Source organism: Podarcis cretensis, assembly GCF_951804945.1.
Source record: "Podarcis cretensis genome assembly, chromosome: 2".
Lineage (NCBI taxonomy): Eukaryota > Metazoa > Chordata > Lepidosauria > Squamata > Lacertidae > Podarcis > Podarcis cretensis.
In genome coordinates this window covers 114,822,441-114,841,528 of record NC_137171.1, presented here as the reverse complement: position 1 = coordinate 114,841,528, position 19,088 = coordinate 114,822,441, and the positions used below count along the sequence as shown (strand labels likewise).

The 19,088-nt window shown below is 49.4% G+C and overlaps 1 protein-coding gene and 1 long non-coding RNA gene across 4 annotated transcripts in view; both read right to left on the bottom strand.

The window, feature by feature from the left end:
- Positions 1 to 446: 446 nt before the first annotated feature.
- Positions 447 to 10,966, bottom strand: ZBTB12 (zinc finger and BTB domain containing 12). Of its 2 annotated transcripts, none has more exons than XM_079963520.1 (3): positions 10,642 to 10,966; positions 6,787 to 7,378; positions 447 to 5,476 (listed from the first exon to the last, which is right to left on the bottom strand). In XM_079963520.1, exons 2-3 carry the CDS (start codon positions 7,281 to 7,283, stop codon positions 4,462 to 4,464), a joined length of 1,512 nt encoding a protein of 503 aa, XP_079819646.1. In that variant the 5' UTR covers positions 7,284 to 7,378; positions 10,642 to 10,966; the 3' UTR covers positions 447 to 4,461. The 2 variants fall into 2 exon arrangements, with proteins under 2 accessions (XP_079819646.1, XP_079819647.1); XM_079963521.1 differs by lacking the exon at positions 10,642 to 10,966 and adding an exon at positions 10,514 to 10,588.
- Positions 447 to 19,088, bottom strand: part of LOC307209241 — a 45,947-nt gene continuing 27,305 nt past the window's right edge. The window contains exons 1-2 of one of the 2 annotated variants that reach the window (XR_013835466.1): positions 7,714 to 7,884; positions 447 to 1,390 (exon numbers count right to left, since the gene is read on the bottom strand). This is a non-coding gene — a long non-coding RNA (uncharacterized lncRNA). Of the gene's footprint in view, positions 1,391 to 7,713; positions 7,885 to 19,088 lie in introns of those variants that run through there. The other variant, XR_013835465.1, reaches the window with a different exon arrangement.

The window sequence follows — 19,088 nt, the reverse complement described above, 5'->3', positions numbered from 1 at the left end:
ACGGAAACGCCGTTTACCTTCCCGCTGGTAAGCGGTCCCTATTTATCTACTTGCACCCGGAGGTGCTTTCGAACTGCTAGGTTGGCAGGCGCTGGGACCGAGCAGCGGGAGCGCACCCCACCGCAGGGATTCGAACCGCCGACCTTACGATCGGCAAGTCCTAGGCGCTGAGGCTTTAACCCACAGCGCCACCTGCGTCCCTCCCTGATGCATACATACACCCTAATGCACCCTGAATTTAATAATTTGTGCTTTTTCTTCTTCTACTACTTCTTTTACAATTAGGGCATTAATAATTTAATAATTTGTGCTTTTTCTTCTTCTTCTACTTCTTTTACAATTAGGGCATTAATAATTTAATAATTTGTGCTTTTCTTCTTCTACTACTTCTTTTACAATTAGGGCTTCCTGCCCCCTCCGCTGAAACAGGTAACAACAACAACAACAAAATTATAGTTTCTTTTATTGATTTATTTTTAGAAAAAAAAAGTTTTAATGAGAAAAAAAGACACTAGTTAAGGGTCTTGGAGATCAGAGCCATTACCACCTCAAGGAGATAACTCACCACCCCTCATTGCCTCTGGGACAGATTCAAGAACCGTTGAGTATCCCGCGTACGCAACTTGGCATTTTGGTACCATGTAGAGAATTCAGTGTCCTAAGAATTTCAGTTCCTGTTACGGGTTTTGAAAAAGAGAAGTTTCTAGTCCTCAAAGCTGTGACATGCTTGAAAGTGAACAGTGCTTGCCGATATCTCAGAAACCAGAGCAGCAGAGCAGCAGTTTGGCAGGATTCCTTGCGGGAAGCGCTTAAGGATTCGGTACCGGGCTCCACCCTCAACAATCCCCACCCCCAAGTTATTCATTAGCAGTATGAATGATCAGATATAAGCAAAACAAAATAAAAAAATTCCTTCCAGTAGCACCTTAAAGACCAACTAAGTTAGTTCTAAGTTAGTTAGTTGGTCTTTAAGGTGCTACTGGAAGGAATTTTTTTATTTTGTTTTGACTATGGCAGACCAACACGGCTACCTATCTATAACAGATATAAGCAGTGATACCCGTGCACATCCCACACAGGTTGCAAGATCCAGCTTTCCACGCCTCAGAATTTTGATATTATATATACACACACGTGTGTGTACCTGTGCGTATATATAATTTAGCACAAAGCACATGCAGGGCCGAAGTGGAAACAAAGAATGGCCACATCTGAGTAGCGGAATATCTGCTTTGCATGCAGAAGTTCCTGGGTACAATCTCAGACATCTCCAGATAGGGAAAATAACATCCTCTGTCAACTTTCCTGGCAAACAAACAACAATCAATGTTGATAGTACAGTGGTACCTCGGGTTAAGTACTTAATTCGTTCTGGAGGTCCGTTCTTAACCTGAAACTGTTCTTAACCTGAGGTACCACTTTAGCTAATGGGGCCTCCTGCTGCCACCACACAATTTCTGTTCTCATCCTGAAGCAAAGTTCTTAACCTGAGGTAATATTTCTGAGTTAGCGGAGTCTGTAACCTGAAGCGTATGTAACCCGAGGTACTACTGTATTGAACCAGCAGTCTCACTTGGCATAAGGCAACTTCGTATGTATTCAGGGCCAGCCCTACCGTTAGACAGTGAGGCAGCAAACTTCGTGTGTCATGAAAAGCTAACAGGTTGTTATCAACGGACTTCATTACCGTTGGGGGTTTTTTACTGCCAAGGAGAAGGAAGAGATGCATGGGGGATTTTCAGCCTCAAAATGCCAAAATAACTTGGCTGGTGGCCTTGGGTATTATGTACCTTTATTTGGGGGTGAGGGGTTTGCCTGCTGCTTTGCCTCAGGCAGCAAAATGTATTGGCCTGGCCTTGGAAGGACACCTATAAATGTGCCTTGCTTGCCCTTTTCTGGACCAAACAACAGTATTTTTTCGCATTTATTTGGCACTCGTTCTTTCTTAGTATTCAGCATGACTCGCCTTCATCGCAAACACATGCACAAAAGCTACCAGCCTGAAAAATGTTTTACTAGCCTGGCAGGGGCAGACTTTGGTTACCTTTCATAAAATTTGGCACCCTCAAAATGCATCTTCTCAGTTATGGATATTCACAATTTTGCCACCCCCACCCCCCGCTCGGTGCCCTGTGCAGGGGCACCGCCTGCAATGCCCTAAAATTCAGGGGTCAGCAGACTTTTTTAGCAGGGGGCCGGCCCACTGTCCCTCAGACCTTGTAGGGGGCCAGACTATATTTGGGGGGGGGGGAATGAACAAATTCCTCTGCCGCACAAATAACCCAGAGATGCATTTTAAATAAAAGGACACATTCTACTCATGTTAAATCATGCTGATTCCCGGACCTTCCACGGGCCAGACTGAGAAGGCGATTGGGCCGGATCCGGCCCCCGGCCCTTAGTTTGCCTACCCCTGCCCTAAATCTTGAGACAGACAGCTCTGTTCCTCCCACGGCGTTTTTATAAAGGGCTCTTAGCAGGAGTAAGGTGGGATTCTGGCAACCCACTTGTATACGCAAGTCATTGCATCCCAGTGTATGGCTCATGGGGGACAGCACATAGTTGGCCACTGTGAGAGGAGGATGTGGAGGCAGATGGGTCACTGGCCTAACCCAGAAGGGATCTTTATACATTCCTAACTGGCTTCTTGCTCAGATCCACTATTTTGCATCTGGCTCTGGTCAGTGGACTTTGGGATCCTACCTCCTTTTTTAAACGAGGAGATCCCACAAGCTCCAGGTTTTCCGATCCCTGCATTAGCCAATACAGTCGTAACTTGGAAGTCAAATGGAATCCGTTCCGGAAGTCCGTTCGACTTCCAAATCGCAGCTTCTGATTGGCTGCAGGAAGCTCCTGCAGCCAATCGAAAGCCACAGACGTCCCATTGGACGTTCGGCTTCCCAAAACAGTTTGCAAACTTTGAACAGTCACTTCTGGGTTTTGATTGTTCAGGAGCCAAAACATTCGAGAAATAGGCTGTTTGAAAACTAAGGCACGACTGTATCTCACATTGGGTTTCTAAAGGTTTCCTTCTTTGCAGCGTTATGTCTATACTCTGTGCTTTGAAAAAAGACGTAGAGGTCAATCCACATTTTGCACCACGGAAAGCAAGACCTTGTGACTTGAGAAGATTTATACAAAGTAAAGGGCTTCACTGGTTTATTTTTGCGTCATTCATTTTTTTGCTGCTGCTAGTCATCGAAAGGAGCGAGGAGGCCTGCCCTGGAAGTCCACTCTCTGATCAGAGGAAGTCCTGCCTCCTGGTGCTCTCCCAGCTTCCTGTCACTGCTGCTATCAGATTCCAAACATATGTTCACAGCCATAAAGACTAGTAACTTCCTTGCTTGTTTAAAGTATTGAACGTTGAGATTCCATACTTACATGGTGCAGAATACGCTCAAGCCTTGCTGTCCCGCCCCCCTCCGGCAGTTCCTCACAGAATTACAGTGGAACCTCGGGTTAAGTACTTAATTCGTTCCGGAGGTCCGTTCTTAACCTGAAACTGTTCTTAACCTGAAGCACCACTTTAGCTAATGGGGCCTGCCGCTGCACAATTTCTGTTCTCATCCTGAAGCAAAGTTCTTAACCCGAGGTACTATTTTTGGGTTAGCGGAGTCTGTAACCTGAAGCATATGTAACCTGAAGCGTATGTAACCCGAGGTACCACTGTACTGGCTTCTCAGTATTTGGATCAAAATGTGCCCCAAGACTAACTGGTTTCTGAAGTCAAACTACACAGTAGAGACTTTTGTGTGCGTGTGTAGGGGGTCTGGCTCTCGCGGCGAATTGACATGGGAAAACAAGATCACTGCCAACTTCCCTGTCACAGCTACAGTCACCGGGAGGCTTAGGGCCACATCTGGCTCCCCTCTGCAGGCTCCTGGGTGAATTTGCACCCACCCAGCTCTGCGTAGGGGGACAGGCTCAGGGCAGTGCTTGCTGTCTCTTGATGCAATTCACCCTCCCTACAGACACCGTGGTTGTTTCTTCAATGGCCTTTTAAAGTAGTTCTTTGGCTGCTGAGATAGGTCCGGGCTATAAAAGAGGTAGTGGTTTCTGGTAACTGGGCACAAAGGACAGAGGGATGGGGCACTGCGGAAGAAGAGAACAGAGCCAAACAATCCAGTATCCTCACAGCTCCCTCCCCTCACTAACTAGACCCCCTCCCCACACCTCCCAGGCAACCAAGGAGCAAATGCTTCCCACGTGATTTACGCTTCTCTAATCTTCTATCCCTGCCCACCCTCATTCCCTTCCAAATAATCCAGGAATTCCATCCCTCTAGCAAACTAAGACACTAAACCTAGTCCCTACCCCAAAAAAACAACCCTCAGGGGGTTCCTGGCTCGCAGCCCACACATTCTAACCGCTACACCCCCGCTTCCCTCCCTTGGAGCTCAGGAGTCCCCTCCCTTTCCACTTCCTGCCGCCGCGACTCCGCCTCTTCCTCCTCCTCCTCCCTCAGCGAATGAGGACATTGATTTCGGTCACGTTGGCCTCCATTACGTTCTCGGCCGTGGTCTTCCCGTGCTGCTCCTTGAGGTGGCGCCGTATGGCGGGCTTGTGGGCGAAGCGGACGTCGCAGTAGGAGCAGCGGTACGGCCTCTCGCCGCTGTGGAGGTTCATGTGGTCGTGCAGCGTGGACTTCTGGGTGAAGCACTTGCCGCAGATGGTGCACGAGTGCGACTTGACGCCGCGGTGGACGTTCATGTGCCGGTTGAGGTTGCTGCTATGGTTGAACTGCTTGCCGCACCGGGGGCACATGAAGATGAAGTGGTGCGCCCGCATGTGGAAGACCAGCTTCTCCACCCCCTGGAACACCTCCTCGCACTTGGTGCAGCGGATTATCCGCGAGCCGCCGCCTCCCCCCGGCGTCCCCGAACCGCCGCCTCTCCCTGCCGAAGGGAAGGTGGAGAAAGGCCGCCCGCTCAGTCCGGCCAGCACCAGCCCCATCCCTCCGCCGCTGCTCTGGCATTCTGCTGCAACGGCCGCCGCCTCGCTGGTCTCCTCCAAGTAGCCTCCGCCGGGGATGATGAGAAGGCCTTCGCCCTCAGCGTCCTCCGAGAGGCTGTAGGAAGCCTTCACCACCCCTTGCTGGGACTTCTCCGGTGTCGACTCTGGAGGGGAGCCCATGGCCTCCGCCACCGTCGAGTTGACCTGAGGTTCTTCCTGGTCTCCGGATGCGTCCTCGCTCCAGCCGGGTGGCGGAGAAGACTCTTTGCCCCAAGCTTGCTGTGGAGAAGGCTCTTTGCTCCAGCTCTGCTGAGGGGACATATCTTTGCTCCACGTGGTACCCGCCTGCTGCTTCTTCTGCCGCTGCGCCACCTCCAGGGCGGACTCCACTTTCACGATGCAGATGTCAGAGACGGCGTCATCGTCCCCGTAGTCGTCGTCCTGCTCTTCGTCCTCGTCCTCCGCCTTCATCTCCAGATCTTCCTCCATCGGGAACTCCAGCTTGATGGGCCGCGGCATGGACCTGCCAGGCACAAAGACACAAATTAGTGCAACGGTGGCAGAGAATCATCACGAGGAATCCCTTATACAGTCGTACCTTGGAAGTCAAGTGGAATCTGTTCCGGAATTCCGTCCAACTTCCAAAACGTTCGGAAACCAAAGCGCAGCTTCTGATTGGCTGCAGGTAGCTCCCGCAGCCAATCAGAAGCTGTGGAAGCCCCGTCAGACATTCAGCTTCCAAAAATAGCTCGCAAACCGAAACACTCACTTCCAGGTTTGCGGCATTCGGGAGCCAAAACGTTCAAGAACAAAGCTGTTCGAAAACCAAGGTACGACTGTACATGCATTGGACGGTTGGCTGATCTAGGCCGGGGGAGGAACCTCTGGCCCTTCAGATGTTGCTGGGACTATTAACTCTCATCAGGCAGTTTGCCAGGCATGGTACAGTCGGAGGGATTTGAGGCCAGTGGTTCTGATTGGCTGCATTTCTCTTTTTAAAATCCATTTTTATCATGAATTTTCAACATAACAGGAAAGAAGCAAGAATAAACAAGGGAATAAAGAATGAGAAGAGTAAAAAAAAACACCAGGCCCTCTGTTGCAACTATATCTTAATCCTTATTCCACACACAGAAAAGTGAACCCTCCCAGCTTTTACCTGGGAGCTTTCCCCTCTTCCTCCAGCCTCACACCCTGGGAGAACCTGCCTACTCTGCCTTCACCTTCCACTAATTGGCTGCATTTCTCCAAGGTGTTGGGCAGAGGACATTTTCCCAGCACTACTTCTAGGTCAAGAAGTCAGGTCGCTGAATGCAAAACCTCCCACGCAGAAAAACCAGGTTCCACCGCTGAGCTACCGACCATCTCCCATATCTATAGGTTGGAATTAGTGCCCTGGAAAACTTGCCCGTTTACTACTGGCGATCCTGAGGAGGTGAACATGTGTTTGTTTAGTAAAAACACATTAATTAGCTCAGATTGATTGAAAATTAAAGCCGGTGGTGTGCTTATTTCACTGGCCACCAGAAAATGGTGCTATTGCCTTACTTACCCAAAGCATTCCTTATTGCACATTTAAACAAATATTATCATTAAACCGCTTGCCTTGGTCACCTGTGGTGGGCAAGAAATCACCTCCAGGCGACCAGGCAGGGAACCTTTCCCAAAAGTTGGTTTTCTTTTTTCTTTTCTTTTATTTCTTCTTTCAGGAAGGAACTTGATTAAGGTGGGTTAATGTGAGCTCAAGTGGACCAATTATTTTTGCGAACTTTTTTCGCAAAAGGGGGGATGGGAGGGGGGAAGGATCAGATGAAAGCGGATTCTTCAGCAAACCTCTTGCGTGAATGTTCTTTGCGGGACGAGGTGGAACAGCCCACTACACTGGGGGACTTGGACCTTCGGTGGCCTCCGAACTTCGCCGAGTCTTCCTTGAGGCTGATTTTGGGCTCGATGAACTGGGAGAGGGCATTCCGGCACTTCTCCACCACGTGCTCCATCTGCAGGTAGCTGGCGGCGGTCAGGTAGTTGACGATGTCTCTGACGGCAAACTCTAGGGCGCCGGTGTAGCAAGAGAGGAGCAGGTCGGCCACGATTTTGGCGCTGTGCATAAGGGAGACCTGGAGCTCAGAGGAAGGGTTGAGGAGGAACTGGTCCCTCAGGAAAGGGGAGCAGGCAGCCAGGATGACCTTGTGGCCCCGGAACTTGAGGCTGTCGGCCACGATGGTGACATCGCAGAAGCGCTCCTCCGAGCGGAGCTGGTTCATGTTGCGAAGGGTGGCCGCCTCGTGGCCGGGGAGCTGGAAGCGAAGAAGCTCGACGCCAGATGCCATCAGTCCTCACAGGAGGGAGAAGAGGGTCAGGATGTGCGTGGAGAGGGAAGGAAGACACGGAAGAGGCAGGCCCAGGAGGGCGGGAGGCCGAGACACTGAAAACAAAGAGAGGAAAATGTGGTGCTGCAGTATTGAAGGATCAACAGCCTTTGGGCCGAGAGGCATTTAGGAACATTAGAAGAGCCCGCTGGATCAGGCCAACGGCCCTTATACTCCAGCATCCTGTTCTCACAGAGGCTGAACAGATAATAATAAAAATAAAATTATTTATACCCTGCCCTCCCCAGCCAAGACGGGCAGCTAACAACCAATAATAAAAACCATTTGATTGAAATACAACTTAAAAAACAAGATTAAAATACAGTGGTACCTCGGGTTAAGTACTTAATTCGTTCCGGAGGTCCGTTCTTAACCTGACACTGTTCTTAACCTGAAGCACCACTTTAGCTAATGGGGCCTGCCGCTGCTGCCATGCCGCCAGAGCACAATTTCTGTTCTCATCCTGAAGCAAAGTTCTTAACCTGAAGTACTATTTCTGGGTTAGCGGAGTCTGTAACCTGAAGCGTATGTAACCTGAAGCGTATGTAACCTGAGGTACCACTGTACAACATTAAAACATTAAAATGCAGCCTTATCACGGGAGGAGAAAGGAAAAAAGAAAGGGGGGCAGGGAATCAAACTGGCTCCAAGCCAAAGGCCAGGAGGAACAACTCTGTCTTACAGGCCCTGCGGAAAGAAATCAGATCTTGCAGGGCCCTGGTCTCATGAGACAGAGAGTTCCACCAGGCCGGAGCCAGTTTTGAAAAGGCCCTGGCTCTGGTTGAGGCTAGTCTGACTTCCTTAGGGCCCAGGACCTCTAAGGTGTTGCTAATTATGGACCTTAAGGTCCTCCGTGGGGCATACCGGGAGAGGCGGTCCTGTGGGAAACCAGCAAGCAAGACCTGAGCACAACTGCACTCTCCCCTCCTGCAATTTCCAGCAATTGATATCACGTTAACAGGGATAGCCAACAGGGTAACCTTTGGATGCTGTGGGAACTCCAGCTCCCATCAGCCTCAGCCAGGATGGCCAACCATCAAGGATGATGGGACTTGTAGTCTGGCAAGATCTGGAGAGAATGGCTACACACACCCTGATATAGAACATACGAAAGATATATTGTGAGGTACCTATACCAATAGGGATGCGGGTGGCGCTGTGGGTTAAACCACAGAGCCTAGGACTTGCCGATCAGAAGGTTGGCGGTTCGAATCCCCGCGATGGGGTGAGCTCCCATTGCTCAGTCCCTGCTCCTGCCAACCTAGCAGTTCGAAAGCACGTCAAAAGTGCAAGTAGATAAATAGGTACCGCTCTGGCGGGAAAGTAAACGGCGATTCCGTGCGCTGCTCTGGTTCGCCAGAAGTGGCTTAGTCGTGCTGGCCACATGACCCGGAAGCTGTACGCCGGCTCCCTCGGCCAATAAAGCAAAATGAGTGCCGTAACCCCAGAGTCGGTCACAACTGGACCTAATGGTCAGGGGTCCCTTTACCTATACCAATCAGGGTGCAAGGTTTGGGCAAAAGCCTGCTCCAGGCTACATCAGCCAAATGACAGCAATGGGATGCAGCAGAACATGGGCCAGCTCAGCTCCTGCCAGTGCTGTAGGACACCCTGTTTTACGGCTTGCCGTGAGCAGCAGGTGGTTGGGAAGTTGGACAATTCTACAACCTGGAAAAGCCAGTACAAAGGACCAAGATGCAGGCAGCTCTTCAGATAACCTGGGTCCCAAATCATTTAGAGCTTTAAAGGGAACCACCAGCACTTTCAACTGGGCTTGGAAAGACCAGTACAGAATTTGTGCTATATGCTCCAATCGACTGGCCTGCCAAGGAGCCAGGTGATGCTTGAATTTTCAAGCCGCCTTCAATAGCAGCACCATGCAGAGCACATGAAGTAGTCTAATGTGGATTTAACCAGGGTGAAAGTGAATGAGGCCAGATCTGTTTTCTCCAGATAACGTCTCAGCTGACAAAAAAGGCAGTTCTGTATATGAAGAGGTTCATCATTTTCTTTAACCTCCTCTTTTGAGATCAGTGCACCAGTACAGTAAAACCCATTTATCTGGCCTCCCTTTCCAAATCTTAGTTCACACGTTACACTGAAAAAGAGAGGCGCAGATGTAGGTCCGCCGCCACTGTGATTTCGAAAACTTCCACTTCCACTTCTATCTCATCTTTCAGCCCATAAGATGGCTGAACCGTGTGTTTAAAGAGAGTTACATTTGCTGGGAACCAGCAGCTCAACTGGGCTTTCCAGCACATGAACGCATTGTGAAATAGATGCACGTGCAAGCAGAGAGATGCAATTAATTCCACAAATGTTGTTTTTTTTAAAAAATGCTGTTTGCTACATTCGAGTTCTGCACAGAGAAAGCACGTGAGCGATTGGGGGGTTTAGAGAGAAAGTGATTAAACTCTATGCGGATCGTTATGTGGGTGGGTGGGTGCGTTTCTCCAAAGCTAACGGGTCGCCGAGGCACCTGCAAGCAAACGCTGGAAAATCTCCTACACGCAATGTGTGAAACGGCCTGCCAACCTTCCCCAACTGCCCCCCCCCCAGCAGCTCTCCCATTCACACCCATCCAGTGCGGTGATGCGAGCTAAGGCGCACCAACGCCACTCCTACCTTTGCACCCCGGTGGTGGTTTTTTGGCAAGGAATAAAGCTTCCCACGCTCCCACGTGCGATAATACAGTGGTACCTCGGGTTAAGTACTTAATTCGTTCCGGAGGTCTGTACTTAACCTGAAACTGTTCTTAACCTGAAGCACCACTTTAGCTAATGGGGCCTCCTGCTGCTGCCACGCCACCGGAGCACGATTTCTGTTCTCACCCTGAAGCAAAGTTCTTAACCTGAAGCACTATTTCTGGGTTAGCGGAGTCTGTAACCTGAAGCGTATGCAACCCCGAGGTACCACTGTACAAGCAGCGTGTGTGTTTTCTCCTATTTAAAATTTCCCCAAAAAGAGAGAGAGAGAAAAGCGCCTTTCTGCAAGGTTTTCGAAACGCCCACCGCCCGCCCTTTTCACACACCCCCTTTGCTAGCAAGCAAGTGCAAAGGAGCTCTTTCTTTTTCTCTTCCCCCCCCACCCCCGCCCCCTCTCCCCCCTTTTTTTACAAGTCTTCCCCACTTCCCATTCACAGCCGGGAGCAGACAATACCATCCCCACCCTCCTCCTCCTCTTTGGCTTACCCTCCTCTGCCCCCTTTTGCACGCTCCTTTCTTCCTCGCGAGCAAGCGGCAAAGAGGCACCCTTGGCCCCCCCCCACCCCACCTCTGAGTTTCCCAGCCCCCCCCTCCGTCCCCTTCCCCCTCCTCACCTTGCAGCCTTGCTCCCCCTCTCTTGGAGGAGAAGGGGTGGGCCCCGAATGGCCAAACAAGGAGGCAAGAGCCAGAGAAAGGAATTAAAGCGGCCTCCTTAAAGGGCCAGGCGGCCGGGGAAAGGGGAGGAATATTCGTCCTCCACATAGGGGAAGGGGGAAAAAAATAATAAAAAAAAGCTAATGAGGGGCGGCGCGTTGGGGGAGGGGGGAGAAGCGAAAGAAACTACTTGGCCGCACGGTGGGAGAAGTTGCTAATCCCCTGCGCGGGCGCTTTAAGAGAAGGGAGGGGGGAAATCCTCGCCCTCTTCCCCTTTAAGGCCCGTGGCGTCATAAACGCGCGACGCCGCGAAAGGAGGCTGGCGGGAGTAGCGAGGTTCCGGCCGCGCCCCCTCACCGGTCACCTTGGCAACCAATCCCCGCCCTCCTCTGGAAACGGGAGGCTTCGCGGCTTCCCGGGAGCGGCGCTTGAGCCACGTTGCCGCCTCCTATAAGCGGCCCCGGGTGCCGCTCTTCTTTCGTTATAGTATTCTATCGCTCAGGAACTTCCGATAATGTTTTGCTTCTATTTTAGGGTTTGAGCAGTTTCTCAAAACGCAAACTTATTAGTAGTAGTAGTATTGAATAATAATGAAAATAATAATAAGCTTGCTTTGCGACTATGGCAAAAAAGAGACAAGATTTACAGCCTGCTACACAATAAAAGAAAATTTCATGGAAATGTTGCACAGGTGGTACATGACCCCCAGTAAATTAGCTAAGATCAGGGGTCAGCAAGCAAGTGGTTTATTGTGTGTTAAAAAGATAACAAAGGTAAACAACACAATGGAAAGGAAAAGTAGGATAGAAGAAGCTGCAATGAGGTGGTGAGAAATCACTGGTGGAAAAACATGGATATTGTTTGGATTATGTGCACACACAATATATATATATATGTTAAAATATGGACTGGAATATATAACTAACTAATGAAAATCTACCAAAAAGCATTGAAAAAATAATGCTTGCTGTGTAACTAGTGAAAATCTAATAAAAAGCATTTTTTAAAAAATAGTAATAGCTTGCATTGCATCGGTGCTTGTCCTGAAGGAATTAGGGGTGAAGGGGTGGAAAGTCCCCTCAAATAATAGATTTTTTGATATGCTTTTTTTGATATGCCCAAGATGGAAACTTTTGAGACACTTGAATTTTAACAGCACATTATGCAAGATTCTCTGGAATGGATCTGTGTGCTGGAACATATATTTTTTGCACTCGGGAAAACAAAATCGAACATTGTTGCATTACTTCTTGTTGCAATTTAAAATAAATTCATGTTTTACCATTTATTTATTTTTCCTGACAAGGTGCCTGTTTCGGAAAATTGCAGTTAGCATTGTATTATTATTTTTTTAGTGGGGTGTAAGTAGTTAGCCTGGTCTAGGACACAAAATAGCCTGGCACCAGCACAGGGTGGTGGGGAGAGAGAATCCTACCAGTGATCATGGAATTGTAGAGTTGGAAGGGACCCCAGGGTCATCTAGTCCAACCCCCTGCAATGCAACATGGGGCTCAAACCCACAACCCTGAGATTAAGAGTCTCGTGCTCTACCAACTGAGCCACGCTAGCATCTTATCCGACCCCATGGCCAAAGCAGGAAGTTCTACAGCATCCCTGCTAGGTGTGGCCTTCCAGGCTCTGATTAAAAACCTCTAGTGTAGGAAAGCACCACCAGCCTGCTTCTCATTGTTGAACAGCCCATACTGTCAGGAAGTTTAGTTGAAATCCTTTTTCTTTTGATTTCAACCCATTAGTTTGGGCCCTCACCCCAAGGGAACATAAAACAAATTTGCTCCATCGTTGTGCAACAGCCCTTCAGATATTTGAAGGTGACTTTCATATCGCCTGTTAATTGTCTCTTGTCCGGCCAAAGCAATGCCTGGCTCCTTCAGTCTCCCCCCTCTACTGGACATGTTGCAGTTTGTCAGTCTCCTTAAACTGCAATTCCTAGAAGTGGACAAACTGTTCCAAGTGCCTCAATATGTACCGTATTTTTTGCTCTATAAGACTCACTTTTTCCCTCCTAAAAAGTAAGGGGAAATGTGTGTGCGTCTTATGGAGCAGATGCAGGCTGCACAGCTATCCCAGAAGCCAGAACGGCAAGAGGGATTACTGCTTTCACTGCACAGCGACCCCTCTTGCTATTCTGGCTTTTGAGATTCAGAATATTTTTTTTCTTGTTTTCCTCCTCCAAAAACTAGGTGCGTCTTGTGGTCTGATGCGTCTTATAGAGCGAAAAATACATTAACTATTCCCAGAAATGTCTATTTAGTAAGGAGGAGTTTGGATTTGATATCCTGCTTTATCACTACCCGAAGGAGTCTCAAAGCGGCTAACATTCTCCTTTCCCTTTCTTCCGCACAACAAACACTCTGTGAGATGAGGGGGGCTGAGAGACTTCAGAGAAGTGTGACTGGCTCAAGGTCACCCAGCAGCTGCATGTGGAGGAACAGGGAATTGAACCCGGTTGACCAGATTATGAGTCTACCGCTCTTAACCACTACACCACACTGGGGAAGTCTGGCTTCTTATGCTTGGTAAAGGTAAAGGTGTCGGAATCTCCGCTCGGCCAAGACGATTATCTTCCTCCGAGCTGAACCTTTGAAATCGCCTCCAACGTGTTTAATGACCTGAGCCTTTGATAAGGCCTCAAGCACATTCTATCCAGCAGGGTTCCCAGCACAGAGAAGAGACGAGAGGTTGGGCTACATTGTAAAGAGTTTTATTTCTAAACTACGCAGAACAGAAAATACATCCTCTCTCTATGAAAGCAGAGAGCAACCAAACAAAGGAACAAAGGAAACAGGAAACCACTAACGTCACATTCCGTCTCCCTTTCCCGTGAGACTGCAAGGTCTCTGGAATGTAAACAGAGTCCTGTGACTCCACGCAGCTGCTCGGTGAGAAACAGAAACCAACAAAAGGGACCCATGACCATTAAGTCCAGTCGTGACCAACTCTGGGGTTGCGGCGCTCATCTTACTTTATTGGCTGAGGGACCCGACGTACAGCTTCTGGGTCATGTGGCCAGCATGACTAAGCTGCTTTTGGCGAACCAAAGCAGCGCACGGAAACGTCGTTTACCTTCCCGCCAGAGCGATACCTATTTATCTACTTGCACTTTGGGGCGTGCTTTCAAACTGCTAGGTTGGCAAGAGCAGGGACCGAGCAACAGGAGCTCACTCCGTCACAGGGATTCAAACCGCCGACCTTCCGATTGGCAAGTCCTAGGCTCTGTGGTTTAATCCACAGCGCCACCAAATAGTGGCTGTGTGCACATGACACACCCCAAATAATCCTGCAAATTATACCCCTCACAGAACTACAATTCCCAGCACACATAAACTACAGTTCCTTTAAATATACGGTGTGTGTTTAGGCAGTCATTGTGGAAAGGCTTACTGGCAACGACTCCTGAGCAACTCTCCCCTTCGCCAGGTCCAAGGTCTTATAGTCTTTCGCTTCCAAGTCAATTCCCCCTGCCCGGTCTTTTAGGCTCAATTTCAGGTAAGTCCTTGCACAGGTCTTCTGTCGACAGGACTCATTTGTGGAATCCCACCCGTCAGGGACATAGGAAACTGTCCATCTAGCTCAGCGTTGTCTACACTGAGCAGGAGACTCTCATTCCCCGGGTTGTGGGTTCGAGCCCCACATTGCGCAAAAGATTCCTGAACTGCAGGGGGTTGGACTAGATGACCCTCGGGGTCCCTTCCAGCTCTACAATTCTACGATTCTATGCAGCTCTCCAACATTTCAGACAGGGAATCTTCCCCAACCCCACTTGGAGATGGTAGGGCTTGAACCTGGGACCTTCTGAAAGATGATCCGCCACTGAACTAGGGCACTTTCCTGTATAGTGTCTTGTGGGTAAAACAGTTGGTACAAATTTGTCACATGCCACTTAAATGTATACCTTATTCAGTCAGGAGCGCCGTTATGTTTTATGAGCTGTTCACATATTTTAGGAGCTCTTCTGCCCATTAATAAGCAGGAAATTATTTTTTGTGCCATTTGTCATGGGCCACAGCTCCTTGCTGGTTCGTGACCTGTTTCCAGTTCTAATTAAAATGTAAAACAGTGGTATTGGATATCCCTGAATTGGTTGCAATAAGCCCTTGATGTCGTTCTTTCTTTCTTTCTTTCTTTCTTTCTTTCTTTCTTTCCCAATCAACACAGCTGAATTGTGAGCCTATCCGTCATTTATTTATCTGAAGATCTCAGGGCATAAAAATGCAGAATAAAACCACAAAGTACACTTAAAAGATGTCAACATCCCAAATTTTCGTTTTTGCCTAACTAGAATGGGAAGGGGCAATGGTTTTACCCGGGTGGGAAGATCTTGGACCTTTGAAAGATTAGATATGCTGGGAAGGCTAGGAGAGGGCCTTGACCCCTGCCTTAGTAAACTTGCAAAAATAACACAGATTTACGGGAAATCAAAGAGGGGAGGGGAGTTGTTTACAGAGGGCATGTTTTGCCATCACAGCAGCACATCTCATGCCAGCTGCACAAAGCAAAAAGTGCCAAACTAGGCTGTCTTTAGGTACCAGTGTCTCCACACACACATTCCTTGCTAGCAGTGTTGGTGCCAAGTTTTGGAGGAGCTTTGGGCAAGATAGCCTCTATATGGCTCCATCCCTGCCTCCTCACTGTAGCAAGTCCAGGGAGGCTCTTGCCACTAGGCTTTGGTTGTGGGTGGGCATTCAGCTCACCCACATGCCAACCCTTGATGCCAGGCTAACAGCAGCTTGGGGAGGGGTAATAATAATAATAATAATAATAATAATTTTTATTTATACCCTGCCCTCCCCGGCCAAAGCCGGGCTCAGGGTGGCTAACACCAGTAAAATTACAGTAAAAACATAATAGGGCGAAAAACCCAATTTAAAATACGTGCAGGTTAAAATGCAGTTTAAAATGCAGCCTTATTTTAAAAGTAGCCCATAGAGCAAAACCATAAGGGGAGGGAAACATAAGGGTCAGACTGAGTCCAAACCAAAGGCCAGGCGGAACAGCTCTGTCTTGCAGTCGCTGCAGAAAGATGTCAAGTCCCACAGAGCCCTAGTCTCTTGTGACAGAGTGTTCCACCAAGTTGGGGCCAGTACTTAAAAGGCCCTGGCCCTAGTTGAGACCAATCTAATCACCTTGCGACCTGGGACCTCCAAAATGTTGTCATTTGTGGACCTTAATGTCCTCTGCGGGGCATACCAGGAGAGGCGGTCCCATAGGGGATAAGGGAGCCTGAGATCCGGAAAATTGCCTGGGGCTGATGTTAAACACCTCCTCCTCCAGCATCACTACCCTGCTCCATTTTTTTTTATCCCTCCCCTGCTGTGTGGTAGCTGCCATATATTTGACTTTACAGAGGACAATCCTCTATTGTTGGAATGGCTGCCTGGTCTAAATCTCTAAGGCCGTGAAGCTGCCCATCAACAGCTTCTTCTTCTCTTCTTCTTCGGTGATCACTTGTAGCCAAGTAAGATTGTCTTCCATGAACACGGTTTTAACTGAGTGTCCGTAAATGACGGTGGAGGCCAATTCTGGATCCACACGTCCTTCCACAGTGGGGACATTGGTTCCTGGGCGAGAGTTGATCGCGGTGAGGGTTTGCCAAGCGTGCCTTCCTCTTAGCACATTTCTCTCTTGCGTCCTGTGTTCGAGAGTCTTCAAACCCCATGACACCTTTGGTAGAGGCTGTTCTCCATTTGGAGCGCTCTCAGGCCAGTATTTCCCAGTTGCAGGTGTTTATACTACTTTTCCCCCCAACAGCAACACCTAGACTGGAGAGTGAACTGGCAGAGAGATCACCTGGTCATAGTATTCTGCGTTAGGCTGAGGTGTACTGTATTTCTATCTAAATTACCATAGGTAAAGGTAAAGGGACCCCTGACCATTAGGTCCAGTCGTGGCCGACTCTGGGGTTGCGGCGCTCATCTTGCTTTATTGGCCGAGGGAGCTGGCGTAAAGCTTCCGGGTCATGTGGCCAGCATGACTAAGCCACTTCTGGTGAACCAGAGCAGCACACGGAAACGCCATTTACCTTCCTGCCAGAGCAGTACCTATTGATCTACTTGCACTTTGACGTGCTTTCGAATGGCTAGGTTGGCAGGAGCTGGGACCGAGCAACAGGAGCTCATCCCATCGCGGGGATTCGAACCGCCGACCTTCCGATCGGCAAGCCCTAGGCTCTGTGGTTTAACCCACAACGCCACCCGCGTCCCTCTAAATTACCATAGTTATTCCTAAATTTCTAAATTTGCACACATATAAGGGACACCCAATGAAACGTTGCCACACATGGGACAAATAAGCACCACCATCAGGGGCAATTGAGGATCGGCTATTTTTACTTATTGGACTTTCCATGGGCATAGCTGGGGGGGGCAGGGAGGGACAGCTGCCCCTCCCCCAACTCAATAAAAATACCTAGGTAACTGAGGTTCTCCCCCCCCACAAAAGCCTGCCCCCCTAACAGAAATCCTGGCTTACACCCATAGGACTTTCCATGTCAAGAGGGAAAATTGGAGTAAATTGTTTTGTGGGGGGAGCGGAAGTACAGGCCGCCATTTTAATACATATAGGTGAGTTGCACTGATTCCACAATGGACATCTTTCAGTTATGTGCTGCCCCCAAGGAAGGGGAATCTCAGGCCCACAGAGGCAAATGCGGCCCTCCAGGCCCCTCTGTCTGCCCTTGAGACACTCCACAGCCCATGCCCCCATTGCTTGCCTGGAAGGAGGACAGAGAGGGAAGTGTATAGAACCAAGCCAAAGTAAAATTTACATTCCTTGCTCCTCCCGGTTTTCCTTCTGGACCCACCACCGCTGTCCTCTCTCCTGCTGTCCCTCAGAAAGGTTGTCCGGAACGGAATTCAACCCTTGAGGTGAAAATATTACTCAGCCCTGTGCCTGCTTGCTGGTCCAACTTTTCCCACTAGGGTGTGATAACACAACATTTGGAATATGCCTGCAATAATTTGAAGAGAACTGAGGCTCCTGCGCTGCACATCCCAACCCCTGCCCACCAATAATCCTGGGAACTATAGTTTACCTCTCACAGAACTATAGTTCCCCGCACCCTTAACAAGGAAGTGGGCTGTGCTTTAAAGGTATGGAGTGGGCTGCTTCTGCAGTTAACCCTGAACGCTTATTCACAGTGAGCATGAGAGGAGCCCTGGGCTGGATCAGGCCAATGGCCCATCTAGTCCGGCATCCTTTTTGACAGCATGCCTGTGGAAAACCTGCAAGCAGGTTTAAAACCCTCTTTTAAAACCACCCCAGTCACTGTATCCTGTGCCAGTGAGTTCCGTAGTTCAACGATGCGCAGCCCTTGATGAGATGCTCCGATGCAGCAACAACTGCTTCACCATGGGGGAGCCCTGTCTGCGTTGTGCTAGCCAGGGGAAGCCAACGTTGGCCCCTCCAGGTATTTTGTTGTTGTTGTTTAGTCGTTTAGTCGTGTCCGACTCTTCGTGACCCCATGGACCAGAGAACGCCAGGCACTCCTGTCCTCCACTGCCCCCCGCAGCTTGGTCAGACTCATGCTGGTAACCTCGAAAACACTATCCAACCATCTCGTCCTCTGTCGCCCCCTTCTCCTTGTGCCCTCCATCTTTCCCAACATCAGGGTCTTCTCCAGGGAGTCTTCTCTTCTCATGAGGTGGCCAAAGTACTGGAGCCTCAGCTTCACAATCTGTCCTTCCAGTGAGCACTCAGGGCTGATTTCCTTCAGAATGGAGAGGTTTGATCTTCTTGCAGTCCATGGCTGCAACTCCCAGCCCGCCCTCCCCCCCCTTCCCCAAATTAGGGTTGCCATTGCTCCCCGTCTCTTTCAGCCAGGGTCCTGCATCTTCCAAAATGCTAACGCTGGCAGAAACAAAACAGGACATGGCACCTTCGTCTCTGAACCATCCCACAGAAAAGGCTACACCTGTTGGATTTACACCTGTCAAGCACTTATTTAGGGGCACAGAAACACTGCCGTCAGGAGGAAAGAAGAGGACAATGCCTTTGCATTTAGGGCAACCGTATTCTGAAGGCAGCCCTGTATAGGGAAGTTTTTAATGTTTAATGCTTTATTATGCTTTCATATGTGTTAGGAAGCTTCCCAGAGCGGCTGGGGCAACCCAGTCAGAGGGATGGGGTGCAAATAATAAAATTGTTTTAGGGTTGCCACAGTGGCGTAGCGTGGGTTATCAGCACCCGGGGCAAGGCAAGTAATTTGCGCCCCCTAACCCGTGGATTTGCGCCCCCTAACCCTAACCCCCAGGTGTTGTGCCCAGTGCGGCCGGCCCCCCCTGCACCCCCCACACTACGCCCCTGGGTTGCCATATTTCAAAATGTGAAAATCCGGACACAAAAGTTGTTGAATTTTTTTTTGGACAAAATCTCAACAAACGCTGATTTT